Source organism: Copidosoma floridanum, unplaced genomic scaffold (assembly GCF_036245765.1).
Source record: "Copidosoma floridanum isolate Cflo_tuat_1 unplaced genomic scaffold, Cflo_Japanese_pri ptg000019l, whole genome shotgun sequence".
Lineage (NCBI taxonomy): Eukaryota > Metazoa > Arthropoda > Insecta > Hymenoptera > Encyrtidae > Copidosoma > Copidosoma floridanum.
The window spans coordinates 15715450-15740169 of NW_028321896.1; the positions used below are offsets into that span (position 1 = coordinate 15715450).

The 24720-nt window shown below is 38.7% G+C and overlaps 1 protein-coding gene across 1 annotated transcript in view; it reads left to right on the forward strand.

Annotated features, from left to right (window-relative positions):
* The first annotated feature begins 471 nt into the window (after nt 1–471).
* The window catches only part of LOC106636660 (uncharacterized), a 70005-nt gene continuing 45756 nt past the window's right edge, over nt 472–24720 (forward strand). Inside the window, exons 1-2 of the mRNA XM_014349129.2 lie at nt 472–1170; nt 13477–14084. Coding sequence (XP_014204615.2) covers nt 13927–14084 — 158 coding nt within the window. The 5' untranslated portion in view covers nt 472–1170; nt 13477–13926. The remainder of the gene's footprint in view (nt 1171–13476; nt 14085–24720) is intronic.

Below are 24720 nucleotides of genomic sequence, written 5' to 3' on the forward strand. Positions count from 1 at the left end.
TCTGGCCTATGTACCCAAATAGATTTTGCATACAGTTTGATTAAAAACTCAAGCTATCGCTATGGTTTATTTTTTTTCATAATAAACGAAACGGAACATACAATTTAAGAAAACAATTAAAACGTACGATTTGCATAAAAGTAATCAGTAAACAAACGACTCCGAATTTCGAATCTCCCGCCTCTGCTGCAGCTCCAAAATTATAGTTCCACGATATCCAACCAGACGTCACTACCGTACTGCCCCCCCCCCTTCCGGCAGTTCCGGCGTTATTTTTTTAGTTTTTTGTTATCAAAGCGGACAGCGGAGAGAGAGAGAGAGAGGAGAAAGAGAACAGCGCGCAGCAGCAGACCGTCCGCGTCTGCACTCTGCTGGCGTTTTGGCGGCGGGAGGCAAAAAGAGTGCTTTCGCTCCAATCGCGTAAAAAAGTAGGGATGGATGATAAAATCATGAGGAGGAGGTGGTGTGCGTCGTCGTCGTCGTCGTGTGATCATCAGTCCGATTCTGATCGTCGTCGCCGTCGCGCTCGCCCACAGTGGAATATTATTACGCCAAGTGTTTGATCGTCTGCGTGTGTTCAGTGCTCTCGAGGAACAAGAAAAGTCGTACGTTCTTCCTTCGCGCTCGCTCGACGCGTTCTCCCATTTGTTTTGACCGTAAGAGCGAATCGAAGGAATCAAGAATATAAATTAATGATGGTGATAACAACGTACGAGGAGGGCCGAGCGGCGCGTGATATCTGCGCGAGAGAGCGAGCACTGACCCGCTGAGAAGTACACGAGAGTTGTGATCTCTGCAGCAAGTGCGCGGGGCCAAAGGGAGCAAGAGGGGAGCTCTGAGCTGAGTGCATGCAGAATTGAGTTGTGTATTTTTATAATTATAAAAAAAAAAAAAAAAAAACATGCAAGTACATACGATACACGTATATGTCGCGGGAGTACGGTGAAGTGTGTCTGTGTATATAAAAAGCTGTAGTGTGGATAAGTTTGGGCTTTCTTTCGTGGCGGGGAAGAAAAACCATATATTTCACATGTACAGTGACGGTGTGTTTTTTTTTTTTTTTTTTTTTTTACGTATTGTTGTAAAAAGAGATATAATACAGCAGACGGAAAATTCTGAAGTATAAAAAAAGGGAGTTGTACGTTAGAAGAAGAGGAGGATCGTTGGCAGGTGAGTCCTATATGGTGCATCAGCTACTGCTCTTTTCTTTCCCTCCTTGACTTTCTGCTCCGGTTTTTTTTTTGCGTATATATGCGTCTACGCGATCGTATTACGTGGAATATATCGATCGCTCGTTTATTTATCTTTTTTCTTACTTCGATCGCTCAAGGCGTCCTTGCCGAGGATACAGGCGTACCTGTCGCCTCTCTCTCTTCCAGCTCCTTTCGACTCTTGTACACTCACGGAACCCGTTTTGCGAGTTTTTCCCCCTGATCGGAGAGGTTTTTTTATATTTTTTATTTATTTTCTTCCGTCTTGCTCTCTCTCTCTCTCTCAGTTTCTAACCTAAACTCTTTTCTCTCCCTTATTCAACTCCAATGTTGACTCTGCTTCCGTCTATGTTAATAAAATATATTTGCAGGGGAGGTCACGAATTTAGTCTAGCTATTGTCAATAATCACATCAGAGGTGTCATTCTCATGCATTACATATGTGTACAACATACAATGCCTACACACATACAGTATGAACGCACACATACATTTTGTTGCCGTCATATGATGCAAATGCTAATGGTAGCTGTATCAGGCTACCAAGTGTCAAACGAGTGCACCCCACTCTCTTGCTCACTCTTAGTACATCTCTGTCTACCAATTATATATTGCAACGTCGTACTAAGTACAGAGAAGGTTGAGGTTATGGAGCATCCTCTCGACGATCAGAGAGAGTCTTGTCGCTCTCTCGTTTTGATGCCTTATTTCAAGCGCTTCGGGTTTCGTGTCGTATCTTCGTTCATCGTCGATATCGAGTATCCCTCTATTCTATACATGTTTATTTCGTATACTGTCCTTACATCCACGTCTATAATATTATATTCCCTCGATGTTATTGTCATGCTGCTGCCATTGCCCCTTCGTGTCTTTTCCTTCCTATCCTTCGTCATTCGAAGAGAGCTCTCATCTTCGAGTAGTTTCTTCATTTGTTCCTTTTTTAGTTTATAAAAAAATTCGTTTCTCACTCTATCGTGCATATTGCTTTTTGCTAATTCAATTCATTTGATTAACGAACTTATTCCAGTAAACTGCTGGCCTAATTATACAACCCTCCAATTTATCTCTACCGTTCCTTGTTTTCTACATTTGTCTCTCATAAAGCTAGATGTAGTGTCCCCATCAAACTTTGTTATATTTTTAATTCGTCATATCTCGACAGTTCTCATATTTTCAATGCGTAAACTTAACTCCCTGTATTCGACTTACGTGTTCTTTGAAAAAATCTAATGGCATACGTATTCAAAGCTTCGGGAAAATTTTGTATTTTGACTATAGGTATAGATAGGAGTAGGTAATATGGTATTAGAGATGCACCATGTATAAAGGGTGTATGAGAGGAGTTACTACGTTACGTACTATACAACGAGAGTTCATTCAAGCGCCGGATAGACGAGAGTATTGACGTTTTCGGGCTTGGAGCTCAAAGTGGAGCGGAGCACGGAATTTCTAATATCCAATCCACATGGACTGTACGACTATTTATATAATACGTTTATTTATCACCCGTCACGTGTCGCATATTTTCCGCAGCATGTGGCTGTTTGTTTTGTTTTCATCTTAAACAAAACAAAAAAAAAAAAAAGATTGATCAAAAGTGCTGTTTGTTGTTTATTATTTCTGTTGTTTGTCAATAAAGTGTTTTTTTATCACCTTCAATGATCAACTAACTTCTGATAACTCTGGAATTTTTATATGAATCCAAACTTAATTATTTTTCTATGAACCAAAGGCTATATTCGTCAGAATAACAAAAATATATTCGATAGTGCATTTGAACTGAGGATAATTGAAACACTAATGATTCACCTGCGTTGAAAAGATAGCACATAAAAAACAGCTACTAAATTATCAACATGTCACACCTTGAATTTACTATTTCGCCAACGAGATAACAGCCACCGAAATTGGTATCATACTCGCCTAGTTAAAGAAAAGCTATCAGAGTTCTCTGTCTTGGAAATTGCCTCAACTTTGTTGACTCCTTTTTTTTAACGAAAATCTTCAAGCAGTAGGCGTTTTTCTCGAAAACGTTCCTACTTGTTTCTTGGGTAAAAAAATGAAAAACTGTACGCTATGTCCTCCACCTATCCGCGAGTCAATTATCTGCAGACGGCCTCTCTTCCGACATGTAGCTTTCACCGTCACCCTCGCACAAGAGAGAGAGATAGAGATTCAGCAATATTACAGCGCCGCGCGCGGGAATTACCGGGGAAATTGAATTTTCGCGACTCCTTTGCCTGTATATATACCTGTTTCCCAATATTCACGTGTCGGGCGGAGGCGAGAAATGAAAATTCCAGCGTCGTTCGACTGAGAGAGGCTGTCTTCGATGAAAACTTGATTTGCCGGCCGAGTAATTTATAGATCAGAGACACTCCATAATTACGGGGAGAGGCGATGCTCCATTGTGTATTCAATGATCGTTACTTCCAGAGCGTAGTACTAAAGGGTTCCTCCTTGTTTTTTTTGGCAATTCGAGCTGTACGTTTTTTCAAAAGTTACCAGCTTAACAGCATTTTGATGCTTGTTTTTTGTTGAATTCATAAATTAAGAATTTTTCAGGATATGATCCTTTTTACGCCCTTTCTCTCTCCAGCTGCGGATAACGTTGCGCAATACTTGACAAGTAGGTCGGATATAAATACATGATGCAGTACCCGTGTGAATTTTAATATCTGATATTACAATTTTAGAAGTACCCCCGTAATCTCTAATAATAGCGCTTTGTGGAATACACCCATGTCGTATACCTATATACCTACAATACTGACAACCTGTCGATGATCTCATGAAATTTTCCTTTAATAAAAATTGCGACAGGCTTTTCAGAAAAAATCCAACGACTTGCACTATATATGCATAAAATATAAAATATATACCATACGCGTGTTACATTTATAATTAATAAATGAGTATTTCAATTTAATCCAATCTAATGGCAATGGTAGTGATGAGACATTATTAAAGAGTTTATATACGGCAAGAGCCAGTGTCATGGACTGTTGTTAACGAATAAATACAACAAAGAACTTTTGTCTTTGTATAACTTCTACATTAACCAAATGCAATAAATTGCCGACTTTAAACTCGTTTTTTTTTTTTTTTTTTTTTTGTTAATATTTTCCTTACCCTCGACAAAATATGACTAGAGTAAGCTTCTTTGATATATTAACCTTCGTTTCTCCAAAAATCCTATTTGACAGGTCGACGTGGTGTATTACTCGACCCTGCCTTTGCTCGCTCTCTTCTTGACGACTGCGCGTTTTTTTCATACCCGTTACACACACTACTTATATTGTTATCCATGTATCGTACCCGCATAGCTTACTCTGCCTCTTTTTCTTCAATTTATCAGCAACACCCAGCCCGAACACAACAGCAGAAGTAGAGAAGAAGAAGAAGAAGAAGAAGGTATATTTATCATTGTAAACACTTACACAATTTCCACTCGACGTCACGGCACACACCATTTCGGTGAACGACGACAACATAATACAGCCGATGAGGCATTGTCAAGGACACTGTAAGCGAGTGTACCTATATATATTATTACTGTACCAAAAAGGACAGGTGACTCGCGAAAAAACTGTTGAAAAAACAATCCTATACATATTAGACACACACGCGTTTTTTCATTACGTAAAGCATCATTATTATGATTGACATCCGCACGACGCGCCAGCCGATGTCTCTGTAAGAAACAGATAATGTTGTAGAGCGCGAGTCCTGGAAAAGTGACAATTTTCTCCCTCTCTTTATCCATGCGCTCTTTTTTGTCCCCAAAGGGATCGTAAATCATGGCGAATATATGCCCGTAATATCCAAAATAATTCCAAAAAAAAAAAAAAAAAGTATAGAATTATAATATATACATCCCTATACGCGGATGAGAGTCGGAGACAAGCGTTCTCGAGAAGTATAAGTAACATACACATATCGTAAACTTGAAAATCCAGCTGGTGCAGTCTGTATCACCGTGAATGCGCAGATTCGCATCATCTCCGGTATTCCCCGAGTCGACGATCGTCGATGTTGCAAAAAAAAACACGCCGCTCTGGGACACGCGTATCGGACCTTTGCCGAGTATACCGTGTATATATGTATGTGTCCCCGCTCAACTCGATGCACACAGAGTCAAGGGGGATGTATATACGATAAAAAGAAAAAGAGAGGGAACCGATCGCTACCGATAATTGGCTTTCTCTCTGCAAAATGAAGACGTCTCTTTTCCGTCCCAAGGGTGCGTATATATATATGTAGCTGTTGCTGCCGCGAAAAGCTCGAGTAAATTTTTTTCAATCGACCATCCAAAAGCTACGGATTTACTGTTTTTTCCTGCTCATGTCTCGCACGCGTGACTCTGCAGTACTCATACGTTCTAGCGAGGATTTTTTTTTTTTTTTTTTTTCTACACCAACTAGAGGAGAAAAAACTTTTGAAATCAAATCGCTAACGATGAACTTGCTTGTTTCTCTCCCCCCGGGGTGTATATATATATATATTTGTACGTGACATTGTTTGTATCGATCAAAGTAAAGAGAGAGAATAGTACTGATATAATGTACAAGTACTCACTCAATTTGTCGATCGAACTCGGTCTCGTTAAAGATTCAGTCGGTTGTTACAAGTTCAATCGGTAAAACCAATCAACGAATGTGTTCACTGTACGGAATCTCAGAGCATATAGAGGGCGAGGGGTTGCCGACGTGATTTAAATGATTTAAATCAAGATTAAATCACTGTTAAATCTTAAATAATTTTGAATCATTAGTAAAAATTATAGTTAGTAAAAATAACTTTGTAAATCATTTGTAGGTTAAAAATATACAGTATAAATAATTTTTTCAACCATTATAAATATGATTAAATAAGGATGAATTTGCAATTTCAATTTTAAATCAGTGAAAACATAACAGATAGCTTTTACGACCAAAACATTTAAACATACCTCTGTATTTCATACAATTTTTAATAATAATTACACAAAAAAATTAATTCGAATTATGTGTATGTGTATATGTGAGAAAACCCACAGTAAATATACTATTTTTTCCCCCATTTTGATAAAAAAAATTTTTTTGAGCCACACCCTTAAAACCAGGCATATTTTACTCGTAATGTAATATACTTTGAAAAAAAAATTTCAGTAAGGGTGTAACACAATTTTTTTGAGATGTACATGTTAAAATTATTCATGTATATTCATAGTTTTTTATTAAAATTACGAACAAAAACGGGACATTTCTTGTGGTATTCCTCATGTATGCAAAAGTCGACTCGATATGCGTTCACCGATCTTTATAATATCTGTAAAAATTTAAACTGTAAATCGCTACATCCATTAAATTAAATTCATGATTGTTTTCCAAAGAATTTTTTGGATATAAAATACTTTATCAACAGTTCGTAAAATAGTACACTAATACGCAAACAAACGATCAGTTTTACATTACTGTATTTCTAGTTAAAAAATTTTTATTTCAAGTCAAGATAAGTTTTTCAATATTTTTGACTGTATCTCAACTGTTTACTACAGTTGCTATATAACTTTTTTTCACGTAGAGTCCAACACCAGTTGAAAGAACAACCTTTATATTAAAATAATAATAATAAAAATCTAATCATGTCCTCCGTATTTAGTACTAAATGGTGGTTAAATTTATTTTCATCTTGGCCCCTTATTACTTAGCAGCATCTTATGATAACGTGCTCATTAAATACATATTGCGTAACGTTATTAGGCAGAAGAAGCTGCATAAAGGGTTTTATTAGAAATATCATTTGTCTTTTGAAAAGTTACCATCATGAGTCAAGTGTGATTAAAAAGTGATTTAAAAGTGATGTGATTGCGATTTAATCGTGATTTAAATGTGATTTAAATCATAAATCACAATTTTAATTTTTAGCTTTAAAAACAAGTTTTCCTCTCTCGACCTTTTTTTTTTTTTTTTCTTTTTTTTTCTCTTACCAAACTGCAGTCACAACAATCATCGACTGGGAGCTCAGATGCAGGGTTACTCGTTCAAAGTATGTGTTTAACTTACGTGAAAGAAAACGGAGAAAAAAAAATATACTCAGTGTAGATATCCCAACTCTCTTCGTGGCTGTTGTTTTACCTTTCATTTACTCGGAAGTTTGGCTCCGAGCTTTATGACAACGGCAAAGTACGTCCCCCCCGTATGTATTATTGTAGAGGGCATTACTCTTCGTACTCGCGAGATCATGGCATCATCGTCATCACTCACACCTGAAACTTTAACAGCTCAACTCGTTCGCATCGAGTAATACCGAGTGTACTTAAAAGTAAAAATTTAAACAACCGAGTGAGTCAGATTGTACTCACAAAAAAAAAAAAAAAAAAAAAGCCGTTTAATTTATCCGCTCACTTTTGTCTTGGTTTAAAAAGAAAAGACGAGAGGGGTGGAGAAAGAAAGGCTTTGTACTTAAAAAGGAGAGAGAGTTGCTCCCTAAATAAACAAGCTGCGCCCTTCTCTCGTCGCCGTGCTTAAATATTCAAAGTGTCTATAAATACTTTAAGGCTCGATGCTTTTATAGTGTACCGAGTCATGAGCTGCCGCCAACCTGTTACTCGTTACGTGCACTTGTACGACGACACGTCTGTTTACAAGGAGAGCCTCGCTTGAGACAAGAGAGCTTCAAACGGTGTTATGTATATAGGTATGGTGGAAGTGTGGGGTCTTTTGGAGTTGACGAAAAATCAAAGGACGATCGTGTGCGATCGTGTGTACTTATACTTACATATATTACCTCGTATTACTTGATGATTGGGAGAGAAGGTGATTGCGCGAGATATATATTTGTCACAATGGGTGTAGGTACTTTTTTGCCATATTCACTTTTTTCTGGATTTTTTGTAATTAAATGTAGTGTCGATGAGCTTTGTGGTGTATATATTTTTAATGGTAAAGAGATAAAAAAATTTTGTTGTTATCAAAAAAAACTTCAAAATTAGCATCGATCTATGATTAGCTTGTTACAAACCAGGTAGCGCGACAAGTTCGTACATTGAAAAATTCAAGAAGATTCGGAAAACATGTGTCGAACTTTATTTAGTTTTTGTGTACGTTTTTGTGTATTGGAGATCGCGAAAAAAAAACATATAAAAAATGTCCACTTTCGTCACATGAAAACAAGGATTTTGATACATGTGTGTAGATTTTTGTAATTTTTTGATAAATCAAAAGATTCCTGACTCGTAGTTTTTGCGTGGAGTTGATGATAAACTTTACATAAAACACCAATAACTTTAGCTCGAATTTGGTACACGTATGTGATGAATATACATACAGTATGACATATAAAACAGTTTAATTTACCAAACAAATATACAATATATAGGTATATTTTACGAAATAATTACTGTTATTTTCCCCCAGAGACGGTAATAAAAGACACCGCACACATGAAAATCATAAAAATATACACAAAAAGATGGAATAACAATAATATCGATACTTGCGAAAATTTAATTGAAAATTTTTAAAAGCATTAAAACAAAATTAACGCAATAACGAGCTACGGTCAGAACAAAAAAACAAAGAAAAACAATAAGAATGTATAAGATATAACGTTGAAACCGTTACCTGCTCATATCAACACTTCCATAAATTTATTTCCTATTTTGTAAGGTATAAATATACTTTTCAATGTAAACATATACATCATAGTTTCCAAAGGTCCTACCAAAGGTAACGTGACGACTCTGCGCTCGCAAAAAAAATTTTTTTTTTCCCTCCACACACTTTTTTTTGTCTCGACACTGCCATTACCACCTGTCGTATAGCTTATCTCATTAGTTTACATGTATATACATGACAAGTTCGTATGGACATAAGGAAAGCCTATACACCTACACGCTATTATCTCTTATCGCACCCGCGATCTCGGTAATCACAATGCGTTAAATACTATCGATGTTTGATCAAACAAGCGATAAGTACCACATGTATCGATGTCCATACTTTCTTTGTTCTTCTTTGAAAATATATTCGTAATCTCGTTCGTTGTTTAGATAACTTTTGTTTTGTTTTCATTGTAGCGCGACATATATTCCACACGTTTAATTTATCTACAGACATGCGCAAGTTTTTGTTTTTCAATAATAACTCGAGCTCATTAAAATTTAGGTGTGTTCATTAAAAAAAAAAAAAAATCGTCCAACACGAAAAATCTGCACAAGGTGTCCGGACGGATTTATTGACCTGTTCCGCTCATCATTTATTACATACCACACACGCATCTAAAATCTTTTGTACGTGCAGTCATACGCGCGCTCCTCGAAACAAAATATCATGTGAAAACCCCGTCACACATATGTATATGTATACACACACGTCGTTTACTCGCGCAATAATCTCACAGGCTTCTCTGCTGTCCAGCTGTTCACCCACGCCACCCACTACCAGCAGATATTATACATATTAGGTATATCCTTGTAGCGCATTATTTCAGCGCTCACCACTTAAGTTCGCGAGCGAATTTATACTCTCCGCGATAAGCTCCTCCTGTTTCTTTCTTTGGTGAGAGCATTTTTATAGTATACAGTATGGGATATCACAAAAAAAAAAAAAAAAAAAAAAAAATTGTACTACATACGTATGTATAATGTATACACGATAACTCCCGCTGACATTGAAAGATAAGGCACCTTCTCTCTCTCTCTACTGTGTGCTGCGCACAATATATACATATAGTCACACTGTAATATACACACTCACTTTTATATTATTATAAGTGGGTATATATATATATAAATATGTGCGTGTTCGCGCGACCTTATACAAAACACTGCCGCCTGCGAATTTATTGACGACCTTGGTTGAATATATAGGCGAGGGGGGAAGGGGGGACACCAGCCGGTCGTTATTTGGCAACTCATCACGAAAATTTTAAGCTCTTGCTCGCACGCGCGTTCGATCCTATATACACTATTTTTCCGAGTATTTTTCTCTATGTTTTTACGGCTGAGATGGTTATCAGCGCGAGTTTTAAGTTGTCCCCCCCCTCCTCTCTCTCCTCTCTTTATCTCAAACCATCGATTCTTTTTATGCTAGATTTTTCCATCTACATAGTGAAACGTATTTGAAGCGCTGATTACTGTACATCAGGTGTTACAGACAAATGTAAGCAATAATTGGTGGAGTGAAAATTAAATTTTCTTTTTTTTCACCTTATATCCTTCTTTCTCTTTTCTTTTTCCAGAGATTATTAGCTCGTTGGTTGGAGAATTGCAAGATCTTAAGTGCGTGTTAAGGGTATGGGGAAAAAAGAAATGTCTATTCTTATCTGTCGGGTTTTTTTTATTTATTTTTTTTTTTATTAACAAATACCTTATCTACCGTATCTATAGGGTGATGCTTTCAATAAAACGTCAGCCGGAAAAAGATAAAACAGCACCGTCTTTGATAAGAGCTGAAAGAGCAAAAAGTCACACGACCAACCGATACGTCTACGAACTGTAGCGGTTGTATAAGAGTAATAATATACTGTGACGCTGAGCGCGTGGTAATAGCTTCCGAAAAATATATTTTCAACATATGTATCTCCTACACCCCCACGGGATTTAGCGGGAGTGCTAAGCTGCTTTCTCAAATCGATATCAGTTCATCCTTTGGTTTTTTTTTTTTTTCATCGTGATCACGCGTATATTTTACTATGAGCGATAGTTGTCGACTGCAAAAATAGACCCCGGGGTTTTCTAAATTTAAATTTTCGCTTTTTGCAGGCAACGTCGAAAAATCGAGGTTCGTTAAACTTGCACGCACATGTTACGTTGTTGCTGTTCCTGGCTCTTTTGCCAGTGTTATTGTTATTGTATATAAATATAATGCGCACGCTCACTGCCAATGGCCGCTTTTACTCGCTAAGAGGTAATTTTCGTACAGTATTAGATGTAGTAATGTACAGTTATTGACTACGTCGATTTTTTCATTCTCCAAAGTTTTATCGTATTTGCCGAGGAAGTGCATTTTTTTGTAGTGAGGATTTTTTTTTTCCCTCGCCTGCTCCATTGCAACCAAATCAATCTTAGATGGTAAATTATGTATATATATACAGGAGTGAGCGTAGAAAAGGAGCTTTTTTTCGATTTTTCAATCTGGACTCTCGATGTATAGGGGCAAAAAATATATATATATAACATTAATGCGCCGTGACTCACTAGTAAGAAAATATTCAAACAATGTATTTTCGATACTGACACTAGCTTATTATAAGATGAATAATAAACACTAGAAAACAATATTACCGTTTAACCATCTATTTTGTCTATTGACGTCGACAACAACCTGATAAATAATAGTGTGGTAAACAAAAACTCACGTATCAAAAGAGGGGGGGCAGTAACAACATGACAAGTACTATGTACGTATTCGTACACGACACAATAATATACGTATATAACGTTACCCTGAATCATTCGTCTTATCATTGCTGCTCGCTCGTGTTTGCATGTTTTTGGTTTTTTTTCTGTAAGACATACACATGTATATAGGTACACAAGACTCTTTAAATTACTCCTACCATGACCAGTACGTATCTTTAGTGTTTTGTGAGCATCAAGTACTTCTTCGTATCCACGTAGATTCGTTCAAAAACAGCCCCCCCCCCCTCCTTTCTCTTCGCACAAGTTATAAAGGTAAACGATCAAATTTGGTTTTCTACTTGCACCAAACCGAGTTTTGCAAACAACAAAGTAAAAAACTAAAAATAAAACCACCCTCCACACTTATATAATATACTACCGGTTAAATGAGCACTCGAGAGACGGTCGCGAATCGATCGTTTGTTCGTTTTCCTCTCCGGCGCGTGCACATCACATACACCTACGCGCCACACATAAAACCCGAAAATCTGGCTCAAGTATCCGATTTCCTTTGTCTTCCCGTTTATTTCGAATCGTTTCAAGAGTCCATCCGGAGACAAAAGGACCGAGGGGGGGTCGCGAGTTTGCGAGTTTCATACGCGACTGGTTTTTTAATTGTCCCCGCGTGCGGTCCCTCGCGCAACCGCGCGTGCGGAGGAGTATCATCGTTGTTGTTTTTTAAACATTGTATAAGTTTTTTTTTTTTTTTTTTTAAATGTATCTAGTTTTTCTTTTCCAGCAACGATCTACCTTGAAAAACCTTGTCTTGGTGCTTCAGTCGTGTGCCATCAGTTGCGCTATAATTAAAAGTCGTGTACCGCGCGTAGTCAATAAATTGATCTTAATTTTCTCAAAAACCAATAATTGCATCTTCAAAAATCGCTTTTACGAATATGTCAAAACACGCCCAAACTCAATTCACCTTAGAAATAAAAATACGTACTTCTATACTGCCTACAGTGTAGCTTTGAGAAAAGCTCTTCAAAGACAGAGGGATAGGGTGGGGTTGCGTGAATAATGCAGCGACAGCCTAATGGAATAATAAAGTTCGTTTGAGCCTCCAAGTTGCAAACTGGATCCATTCAATTATTGACTATGTGCATTTCACTCCCGTGAGAGAGTACGTCTGTACATATATGTGTCGCACTCGAAAAAAAAAAAAAAAAAGTACGTGTGCTCGTCCATTTCCTGCCCCAATTGTGTTTTCTCAACTTTTTTTGTTGCGGCATCGCCTCAAACGTTTCGGGAACCGTCCTCGCGGTATCGAGTATCCCTCCGTTCTTACAAAATTGCGATACAAGTAGGCGCGTCGTATTATGCCAACTGCGGTATATTTGATACAATGCCACACACGCACACACTGACCACCCCCCCATCCTAATATACTATATTATACTTCTAAACAGCAACCTCCTCGACTCGTACAACGGCATAATGTGCACACGCGGCGCGAAACAGCTCGAGTTTCGCTCTCTGAGTATGAAGTTTGTGGAGTAAATCCCAGTGTGCAGAATCATATATATATACACAACGGCATTTAGCTCTGTTTTTTATTGCACCTCTTGTCATTCAATACACCCGCGTAAGAATTAATATATACATATATTGTCCACTCGAGTTCAGTGTATACTCAACTCGTCTGATAAGTAAGTACATTCAACAGCCGATATGTATATATATGATTCATGCACGTACGAAATTTATTCAGACTCGACCCGTGGTCTCATAAATCTATTATTGCGCGCGTCCACTCTTTTCCCCGAGTCCCATATGATGGGCTTATAACTTTCCCTTCGCGTTATCATCCTGGCGAGCATAAATTTCTTATCCGGTCACGAAACGCCAATGACGAATCAGCTCGTTGTCTTTATGTTGCAGATGGCGACAAACAGCGGTGCATTATGACGACAGCCAAAGGCTACGCACCTCTGCAGTCCAGAAGGCGCTCGCACCGACTATAGGTACTGCCATTGGTGGTGACAAGGATGTAAATTTCGCACGTGAACTCGTGCCCCCTACTTTTGGACGTCGCATCATACGTACACGGTGGTGTAACGCAAGACACACGGAGGTGGAGGCGATGCCGAGGAGAAGAGCGCGCAGTCCAGGCGCTAGTGGACATTGGCACCTGTTCCGCGGACGGTTATCTTGAGGACATTCCGCTCGTTGTCGTTCTTCCATCGCGTAAAGTGACAATTGTTTTTTTCCCTCACCCACGCGATACGGGATAGAGGATTTTCGGTGGCTTTTTTGTTGTTTTTTTTTTTTTTTTTCCTCATCCGCAAAAGAACGCGCGCCTGAAGTTGCGGGTGGCGATCGACGAGGTGAATGGTTCGTAACATGGCTTTTATGATGAAGAAGAAGAAGTATAAATTCTCGGTGGAGGTCGGCCTGGAGGAACTGACCGCGGTGCCGTTCGTCAGCGCCGTGCTCTTCGCCAAGCTCAGGCTGCTCGACGGCGGATCCTTCGTCGATCACTCCACGAGGTGAGTCTCTTTGGTTTTATACCTTGACATTTTTTTTTTTCCCTCATAACTTCATGTTCAATGCATTTTTTTAAAATAATTTGGTTGAGGGAATGTAATATTTTAGTTTTTTTACGTATGTATCATTTTTGTACATAATCTGATTATACACCAGAAACACTGTATGTTACATGGTGTATAAGAAGGTGATTTGCGTATGGGTGACACTTTCAACAACAAATATACTTAAATCAGTATGTTTGTAGTGTTACGATTTTCATTATCAGTCGATTTGAGCCTTTTCCACAAGATAATAGGTATATTGAAAGTTTCTGTATTTTTCCCCCTTGTAAAAGGTTACTTGCTCAAATAACTGTAAATAATTTCCTTTCCTTTTTTTTTCACCATAAAATAATGGATTTTGGTTTAACAAGTTAGTTGACGAAAGAAAACGTGTGAGTCAAATGTGTAAATAACAATTTTCAAATATCTAAAGGTCCAAGTGATGTTAGACGATAATTATGTTGAAGAAAAAAAAAAAATAATAATTTTTAGTATCTAAAAAGGAAAAACGTATACAAGGTACTTAAACATTTTCCTACGTGCGTCATTCGGGCTAAGCGTCTACCTACTCGTTTATTTCGCACGTGAAATAAGTATACACTTGTGCGCGCACGGGTATATTTTTGTCTTTCGTCAACAAACGTAGCCGCTGCCTGTATATCCTTCCCCCCTCTTGACGTATTAGTTTTTCCTGCAAAAAGGAGGAGGCAAAATATTTTTATTTCCACGAACCGCACGGTGTGGGAAAATTATTCGGAAATTTTTTTCGCGTCCTGGAACTGATTAAGCAAACAAAACACTGCTGCCTCGCTACGCAACATTTTATACGAGAGAATTCCGCGAAAGGCTATTTTTATGGGGTTTGTATACCTTTGATTGAAATATTAGGGGGGGAAACAAAATCAATGAAAACCACATTATTAATTTATCGAAAATTTCAATAATTCCAATAATTTGAATCAAATCTCGTCATAGTAGTACGGGAATACAATCAATCGCAACCTCTGAAACGACACTGGAAAAAAAAAAAATAGGAAGCCTTGCAAAAAGTTGTTGAACGTCATCCGGTGGCACCCAGCCATCGGGCAATTTTTTTTTTTTTTTTTTTTGCATCGATTTTTCTTTTTTTCCCCCACATGTGCAATTTTCAATAGGTTGTGATCATCCCACGCTACCGCTGCTTTGAATCCCAACGTGGAGAAAGCTGCTCTGCAAAGAGACACAGCCGCGCACTTTTTCCATTATCCCCGGCACACCGGAGTCTATGCAACGTCGGTCTATATAACTCCGCTCTCATATACACCACTGCCTTGTGTGTTATTTGCATATAGGATATGAATGCCTTTCTGATGTATACGGCATATTTTCCGAGTCGGCTATACTGTACGATTTCCTTTTGTACACGCGGTCATGGGGTCCGATGAATTCATTTTCCTCGATTTTTTTTTTTTTTTTTCACGATATTACAGGTATTTTCATCGAGAGGAGTATAAAATTTTTGCGTCACCTCTAATTAAAATGTAATTCAGAGCTGAGAGAATCATTATTTACTTTTTATTTTTTTTTAATGGTATAGCAAGGACAACAGATATAAAATTTCATATCACAACGCAACCCAACACCACTATTTGGTCAGTAGATTATAAATTAATTCGGCGACTTTAAACGGCTGGTCAGAAGAACATTTATATTGAAGTGGTACTTCATGCGCACAGTACTCGATTAGCGTTCGTCGTTAAACAAGGTCTTTTTTTCTCTCTGTAATCGTTTCCCATTGTAAAAGCAAACAAAACACTGGCGATGAAATTACTTTTCTCTCTCTTTCTTCTTCCCCCCTATTGTTCATAAACTATAAAACACTCGACAAATGACCGATGTGGAAAAATCGATGCGGCCTCGATAATATTACATGTATAGATTCCAGTTTACGAGTTAAAAAAAAAAAAAAAAAAAAAAAAAAAACTTTGCACAACACCCAATTCCACCTCCGCGGGATATTACAGGCACGTAATTACTCTCGAGAGTTCATTTTACGTAGAAATTAAAAAGTACGCACATCCCAAGTTTTAACCCTCCCCCCATTGCTTCTTCATTAATTCCAATTGCGCGCCTGTGTATGTATATACATCTCCCCTCTTGTAAACACATATACAAAAAAAAGAAACGCCCGCTCTGCAAGTATAGGTAGTCGGTAATTTTTCACCTGCGAGCTGAATTAACGCCAAAGCCGCGGAGGTTCAAGGTCCGTTTCCTTTTTTTTTTTCTTTCTTCGTCGACTCGTTATGCTCATCATCGTCAAGCATGGCTGGGACTCCGTAAAGTGTATTACTTATCCGCAGAGATATTAACGAGCACACATAAGGGGAGAGAACGTCGGTACTCCTCTTCTGGTTTTTTTTTTTTTTTTTTTTTCCCTTTCCTCACTCAGTTTTAATCGAAATGTAGTGCACAGGAGGCGATCGCGTGCTGCACGTTACGTGCTCCCATACACCGATGTGTTGCCGTACACGGCAGACGCACACCGATGTAATAAAAGTGTAGTTATATGGTGTGGGGGTGGATGATACTCATTTCGGTGCTGTTGAATCGGAATGACGTGTTGATGGATTTTTTTTCTTCTTTTTTTCCTTATAGCTAAGGTATAAGGAACGATGTTGGCCTTGTTTCAAAGTCACGGGTATACATTCATACAACTACGTGAGCTTCGTACTGCTTCTTGGAAATCTAAATCGAAATTGAAGTTTGCTTGCAGCTTTCAATCACTTTTTTTTTTTTTTTTTTTTTTTTTTTTTTGCAAAAAATGCAAAATGCAATTTTAACATTTCAAAGGTATAGGTATAATTTTAATCGATATATGTTTCTTTTCAAATAAAAACACAATAACGTCCTGGGGTATACACATAAATACAGTGCACACGTGCATTTGGTCGACATTAAAATGAGCGTATGATTATGTGTGTGCCATAGAAAGAAAAGAAAAAAAAATTGTATTTACTCTGGCATTAACGTCGCCCGAAGTGGGTCAATGTAACGTGGATAAACATCGGCAACTCGGTTTAGTTTGGTTACACAGCCTTGTGCGACTCTTTCGGAGATAACATCGGTAAGTAGTACATACATAAAAACTACGTAATTAGATATGTAGTGTGCATCCAAACAGAGCTACTGAACTTTTTCCCTTTACGTGTACATTAACGAAAACAAACCTCGTGAGTCCAAGGGATGAAAAACAACCCGAACTGATAACCAAGTCCCGCTGGATTTGCATCTTCGCGTGCAGGCCAACGTGGACGGAAATAAACTCAAAAGGTACAACGTATACCCACAGCCCAGCATCATATATGAACCTCGAGCTCGTATAATGGCTATCGTCGTCATCTCGATCGTTTTACGAGCGGCATTTATCGGGTGCCCATATAACCCCGAGATCGACAGCACTTCTGCGCACGTAAACCAGAGCGACAACAACATCCTCCCTTTGGCAATAAAACCCGCAGTAACGTTTTCGGGGCTTCCTTAATCATCCTCGGCTGCTACTTATATGAATACACTGCAAAGCATAATATATGTACCAAAATAGCCCCTTATCGAGTACTTTGCCATCATTACAATACACGCTTCGGTGCAATAATTGCGTTGGCAAACAACTTGGTTATATACATATATGTGTTCGCGTTCGTGCAATTGTATATACGAGTTTTTCAGAGAAACCGCGAGTGCTATTTTACCCGAGCTAATTGCCACGATATTCGATCTTGAATACAAATATACGTGAGCAGCACGCGAAGTACTTTCCGAGTTAATAATATCGAGAATTGCGTTTTTCCGATGAAAACGATAGGCAGCCTTTTTTTTTTTTTTTTTCTCTCGTTACGCTTATCGTGTCACACAGCGACGAGGCGTTAATCTACGATATATGCTTTTTTTTAAATAAATAAAGCTAAATAATTGAATGTTGGAGAAAAAGAATAATTGCAGGATAAAATCGAGAGTGGGAAAAAATGGCCACAAGTCAACACCTATTGTGTCGCGAGAGAGCCATAGCGATTGTAGCCGACACAAAGGCCACTGTGGCGTTAAAAATCGGCAAAACATCCATACCGTCGCCGTTGCGATGGATACATTTTTCGCGTAAACACGCAATTTAGCGTTGGCTCTATTGTCCATTTGTCAATTTTGTATTTGCTGAAAAATAAAATGACAGTCCCTTTGCATTACTGTGTACGTGTGTAGGTGCATGAAATATATGTGTAAAAGTACACGTGTATAATTTCCTGATGGAGGAGGAGTTCTGCTGTGCTGGCGATTGATCGTTATCATCTACGATCACACACAGCACACGTACGCTTTATTATCTCCATCTCTCGAATACTTTTTCTTTTTTTGTTCTTTTTCTCTATGCGAGTGTATACTGAACCCGATAAAAACGATTTTTACCCCGTACAGCAATGGGTTTTTGTTGTTGGAGAATTTTTGTGTAGAAAAAAAAGTTATTGTTTTTGGTTATTATTGGAACATGTGAGTTTTCCGTTCAACAAAAGTATGAGTTTTGTAGACACGTGTGTTTGATGCGCAAAATATGTCGACTGTGACGGTCGAGTAGCAGCAATTTTCATACACAATGTACAAGACGCACTAAACTCGTGGTGATGCGTTGCTCAGATAAAATGTATTTTGCACACCTTTTGTGCAGGTTGTATTAGAAATGTAAGTAGGTATAGGGGTATGCAGGTCCTTGGTTAACACGTTGCCTTCGACGTACATTACTGGAAGCGAAAAAAAAAAAAAAAAGAATGTTCTAGCTATTAATGCGACCCGCCTTTTGTACTTATCATGTAATTTTCACGAGTAATTTTACGACTGACAAAAATGTTTGTTCTACAAAATTCATAAAATTTCATACCTCAATTAAAAAGCTATATTTATTAGTGCAAGTAAGATGTTTAAAACAGCTACGTGGAATGGGCATATTTTTCTCAATGCACATTACAAAGATAAATGAACGATATTATTTTCTTACCCATGAATATTAAAAAACAAAAAACAAAAATTTAGATTCATCTTGACAAACGATTGAACGTGTATGATAAATTTTCAAAACTCTCTGTCGCATTGAAAAAAAAAAAAAAAACCTCAACCAAACTGACTTGTTCAGCTGCCTCTTTTGTGCCAGTATCCGAGTAACCCTTTCGGCGAATAAAAATTCGAGCGCTCGTCCGCTAATAAATTACACTTTCCAATCATTCCGTCGCCACTCTCGATCTGGCCAAAGTCCAGCAGCCGTGTATGAATGTTGTATCGACCTTCTCTCTCGCGTCCGAGACAGCTCATTTCCCCGCGGCAAGAACTTGTTCTCGCGCGATAAATTTCCATTTAATCGATCGATCTCCACAGCCCGCACTTCGGAAGGGCAAAACAATCCATAATTGAAGTGCCAAAGCTGCGCTTGGATGGAAAATAGTAATAATAATGCCATCGTTATACTGTATCATTGGTTGCAGTTTTTGCCTCATTGATTTTCGACTCATAAACAATACGAAAACTCAAAAACCCTTGCGACCCCGGATGCGAAAAACCCAAAGGACTGTTTCAAAATAAGAAGGTATGAAAAAGAAGCACACGGCTCACATCGAGCCTTAGAAAAAGTAAGTAGGCTAAAACGTTTACTGCTCGATGCTTAATCAGTGTACAGGCCTCTGAAAGTCAAGTGCCTTGTCAGCTGACAAGCGGAAGAGACAATATAAATATATGCGTGCGTATACAACAGCTTGTACGTCTGCTTCGTGCACCGCTTAACGAAAGAAAAAGAGAAATGGCGTGGATTTCTGATGAGACGTTTGCGATACCTTTTATTTGGATGTATCAAAAGTTACTCAAAATGAATAATACGAGGGTGGCGCTTCCCTCCTGTTTTTGTTAGAACTCCAAAAGAAGTTGATGGATTGGCTTATAGTACATATCTCGGATGTTGACGTAAAAAGTGTGAAAGTGCATGCGATGGACTTTTTTTTATCGCGCGTCGCAAGTTGTTTCGCTACAAGAGTCAGGAAGGGAACAGTTGTTGGAGAAGAGGAGAAGTAAGACGGAGCGTCGAAGGAGCAACAACTTGAATCGTTCAGCAGTGGGTCAGTGAGACACGTGCTTTTGTCTTTTGTACCGAAGACCAAAGACAAAACTATGGTTTTCAATCAAGTCCTTCGCACAACCAGAATATCTATGCAATTAAGATAGTTTTCATCAACGTTACATATCAATCGATGCTCACATTGACCCTTTTTTCTGTCCTTGGCGTGCAATAATCAGCACTCGGTGAAATGGTGCCGGATCATCATCGAAGAGACACTTTGCTCTATTGCTCTTTTGTCTTTCTCTTACAATCTCGATGCAAAAGTGCTATACATGCTAAATTGACGCGATAGAGTTAACACAACCAAATTTTTTACGTAAACGATGAATTGTGACTGATGTTTGAACTGAGGATTGAAAGTTTACAAATGAGGAAAAAAAATAGTTTACAACTACACGGCGCTGTAAACAGAGGGACAATCAACGAGATGGAAAATGATCTGTATCACTGCATATCTACACAAGAAATCAATACAGTATCCACACCCAAAAACAGTACACGGAAATCGTCCTGTACATGTTACAATTTGGTATCTCTTTTAAAAAACCAGTCACCCCTGGTGCTAACAATATAAATAAACGTACAGTACAATTGATTGACGATATGAATTGAACGACGCGTACATCAAGACGAGAAAAAGAGAGGTCGGGCATCTCGTTTAATAGACCATGATATCCCGACAGATGGTGATATACGCGCAGAGCAAAAAGAGAGAGATATTACATGCATATCATGATGTGCTCTTCATTGTACCATGATGAGGAAACGCCCTATTACAACAGCCATCAGTGGTTTTGCAGTGTGTACACGTGCATTACACAACGCATCCATGTATTATGTTGCAGTCACAGGAGCTCGAGCGGATCTCATGATGAACATCGCCGGAACAAAGTTGGCTCCATGTTTCTGTGCCACTGCATACATATGGGTGTGCGCGAATATAGAGCACAGCGTCATCATTTTTCTCGAAGCGCTACTCTATATATTATACTACACGCCAAACTCGCGACCTCCTTCCTTCCTTCCTTCCTTCGTTTCCTTTTTAATGGTTCCTGTATCCATGGAAAATCACGTCTTTCATTGTGGATGAGTTGAAATCATTATTGTTCCTGTAATTCATACTATATTAGGATCAAAAAAGATGACTATCACCATCTTTTTGTCTTCGCCTCTGTTCTCGCTCGTAAAAAGCTCTTCAGTTTGAAGTTTGCGATTGTCAAATATGTGCATAAAGCCCCGCTCTTGACTTCATCAGAACTACTTGAATAACTTTTATGCGATTTTTTTCGAAGAAAATTTCAGAGAGTGAAATATCCCGGTATCATGAAGGCGAAATTTGAAAAGTTTCGAGCAGACTTTGTTGTTGTTGCTGAAAGCGTGACCCGATGATATATACTTGAATCCACCCGGAGAGGAAACTATAGGTCCACACATCAAATTTACATGGAAGATTTTCCTCTTTTGTTGAGAGGAGGAAAATAAGCTTATCATTGGATCTCTAACTCTGGATTTACGAGAATACGCGAGCATCCAACCAAAGTTATGTTCAACAGTGTAGTTTTATCATGCATAATGAGCGAGAAAGTTACATTTTTTCGAAGTTTTTGAAACACATTCGTACATAATTATTTCCTCCTATTTTATTTACGCCACTTAACGAGTAGGATGTTCTCTTCTGCATATTCATATTAATTTCATCTCTGTAGTCATTCAATGTAAACTTAAATAGATAATCAATTGTACATAAATTCCTTTTTTTGTTTAAAAACGATACAATTGACTTACTATGACGGTGTCTTAAGCGTATACATAAAAAAATGATAAAAAACACATATCCCACTGCCATACATTTACATCGAATATAAAAATTCATGTTACTTTGTGACTCTTGACTTTTGCGTTACTCAAATACAAAATGATTTCGAGTTGGGTAAATTTCACGGGTCGGAGAACTATATTAATGCCAATAAAGAAATTGTGATAAATGATTCATCTACGTCAGACAACATAAAACCTAAATACACGTGCGACGTAATCCAAACACGACAGACAACAATAGTTGAAATCTATACAAGTATATATACATGTGTCATCAGTACAAGGACATCATCATCATCATCATCACAGCAAAGTTTTCCGTACAGTCTGGTGTCAGGGGTATGTCGGTATACGTATATAGGTCCATTTTATTCCCACAGCACAACTCGTATATCCCACTTTAGTCCAAATCACGCGTAACAAGAGTATAATGTATATACACTACGCGGAGCCCTCGCACCGCTTCTAATCTCATTTGTCGAGTGTCCCAAAAGGTAAGGTATATACATAATGTATGGATACGCGACGTATAATACTCGTATATGGAGTAGGGGAGACCATCGTGCTTATATATTATGTATACACGCACACCCTATATTTATACACACGCACGTACAATGCCGACCATAAAAAAGTAGGTAAAGCTCAGACGTTTGGGGACGAATTACGACAGTATATAATATGTATTATGTGCAGTGTATGTTTATGAGCGGGAAAAAAATCGGAGACTGGAGAGGCTCTTAGCTTCCGTAAATTTTTTCGAGCTTTAAACTATGGACTTACGTAACTTCCGACCAGTGTGCGACAATGGACGCTTTGTCGCTACGCGTATACGAGATTGGTTTTCATGTTACCTATACGTATATGTGCTCTCTGTGAGAGTCGTTATCGATCCACCGATCAATCGTTCACGTATTTAAATTTCATGCTGATCAACCGTTTGTTTTTTAATCGTCGAGCCTGTTTTTTTTTATTTCCTCTCAAGATTGCGGATACCAAGCATGTACTGCGGGTGCAAATCAAATTTGGAATCGCGATCGTTTTCGATTCGATCAATTTTGTTGTTGTTGGATAATTGTACGTAACATTCGAGTGAAAAAACAAGGACCCAATAAAACGTTTAACTCGTTGATGTTTTTCTGTCTCTCGTGTCTCAGCATAAAAAATTAAATCCACGGACATCACGCACATTGACTCTACTCACCAGCGACGCTTCCTTTCTTCGACATGGATAAGTATTTTTTTTTTAACCGCCGATGGACGCGCGTACCCAAATTTTCATTTTTTTCACGCTCAGTACGTGCCACGGTCAAAGGAACACGTGCTCGCAATACACGTGTACACGTACATTTTTTTTTATACTGCATGTATATATATATACATCCAAACAGTGTATGGTAAAGCGGCTATACTATTCACATTCATGCGCGCACGCGTTTCCCATCCAAATTTCGGGGATTGGGGCTCGTTCGGTGATGACATATTATAAGACATGCGCGCACACGCACGTCCCATATGCTTGGATACCGTCCATTTGTACGTAAAATGTTTGCTCACCGAGAAATCCGTTTGGAGTCGAGGTTCCAGCTCGTAGCTAACCCAAACGGGTCGAAGGCTCTTGAATTTCGATGATGCAATCGCAGAGATAGGTACATATGTATATACGTTTGGTAGAAAGAGTATATATATATACGCTTTTGTTCACGAGTCGGTCGAATGCAGATGGTGGTGGTGGCCGAATGTTAAAACCGGAGCAGAGCTATAACTTGCGATTTTTCGCCACGACAATTTACAATTTGAAGCTCCATTGAGGTTCGCTCGGCCGTGAAAATCTTTTGGCAAAACCAAACCCGATCCGATCGGATGATTAAGAAGGAGCCATTTGAGCGAGCTTTTGTCCGTTCCATCTTTTCCTCCGCCTGTCTTTTACATGTTTCAGTGGGTACTTATATTTTTTTTTTTTTCTTCGAGAGCACAATGAAGCGTCAATTAATAGAGGGGAAGCTGCTCCCATTGTCCCCGAGAAACGCGCCAAAGCTGTCTTTTCGTCGTACATAGCTCGTTGCAAATGCATTGCATGTACAAGAATAGAAGTACAACAACACAAAAAATTGGAGCACCACTCGACTCTGGAAGTGTATAAACTTTCGAGTTGAAGAGCTAACTGTAAGATGCAAAAAGTACGTGCATGTATACGCTACGCCTCGCCCTTGGAGTGGCTCCAAAATTCGATGTCAAACGGACCGTCGCAAATTCGCAATCATCCCTCTCCCCCTTCTCGACGACACATGTATAGCCGCGAGGGGTGAAAAAAAATTGAATTTCAAATTCATCACTTTGGTCCCCCTAGTTGGCCAATCGGGGCGTCGGCGGTGGTATCCACTGTGTACACCTACACCTCTACTGCTGCTGGGTTAACCCTTTGCGCCAACTCTCTCCTCGCTCCCTTGCATGCAGCGATGACAGTGTCGGGGGAGACGGATCATTAGGGGGTGATAATACTTTGTTACGCTGCTGATGCTTTGCAAACACCCTTTCTCTCTCTCTCTCTCCTATCCTTTTTTTTTTTCCTCGTTAACAGTCTGAAGAGGTTTGATGATACTTGACGCTCGTGGCACACGCACACGTGTTTCTTTGTGTTGCTATTAT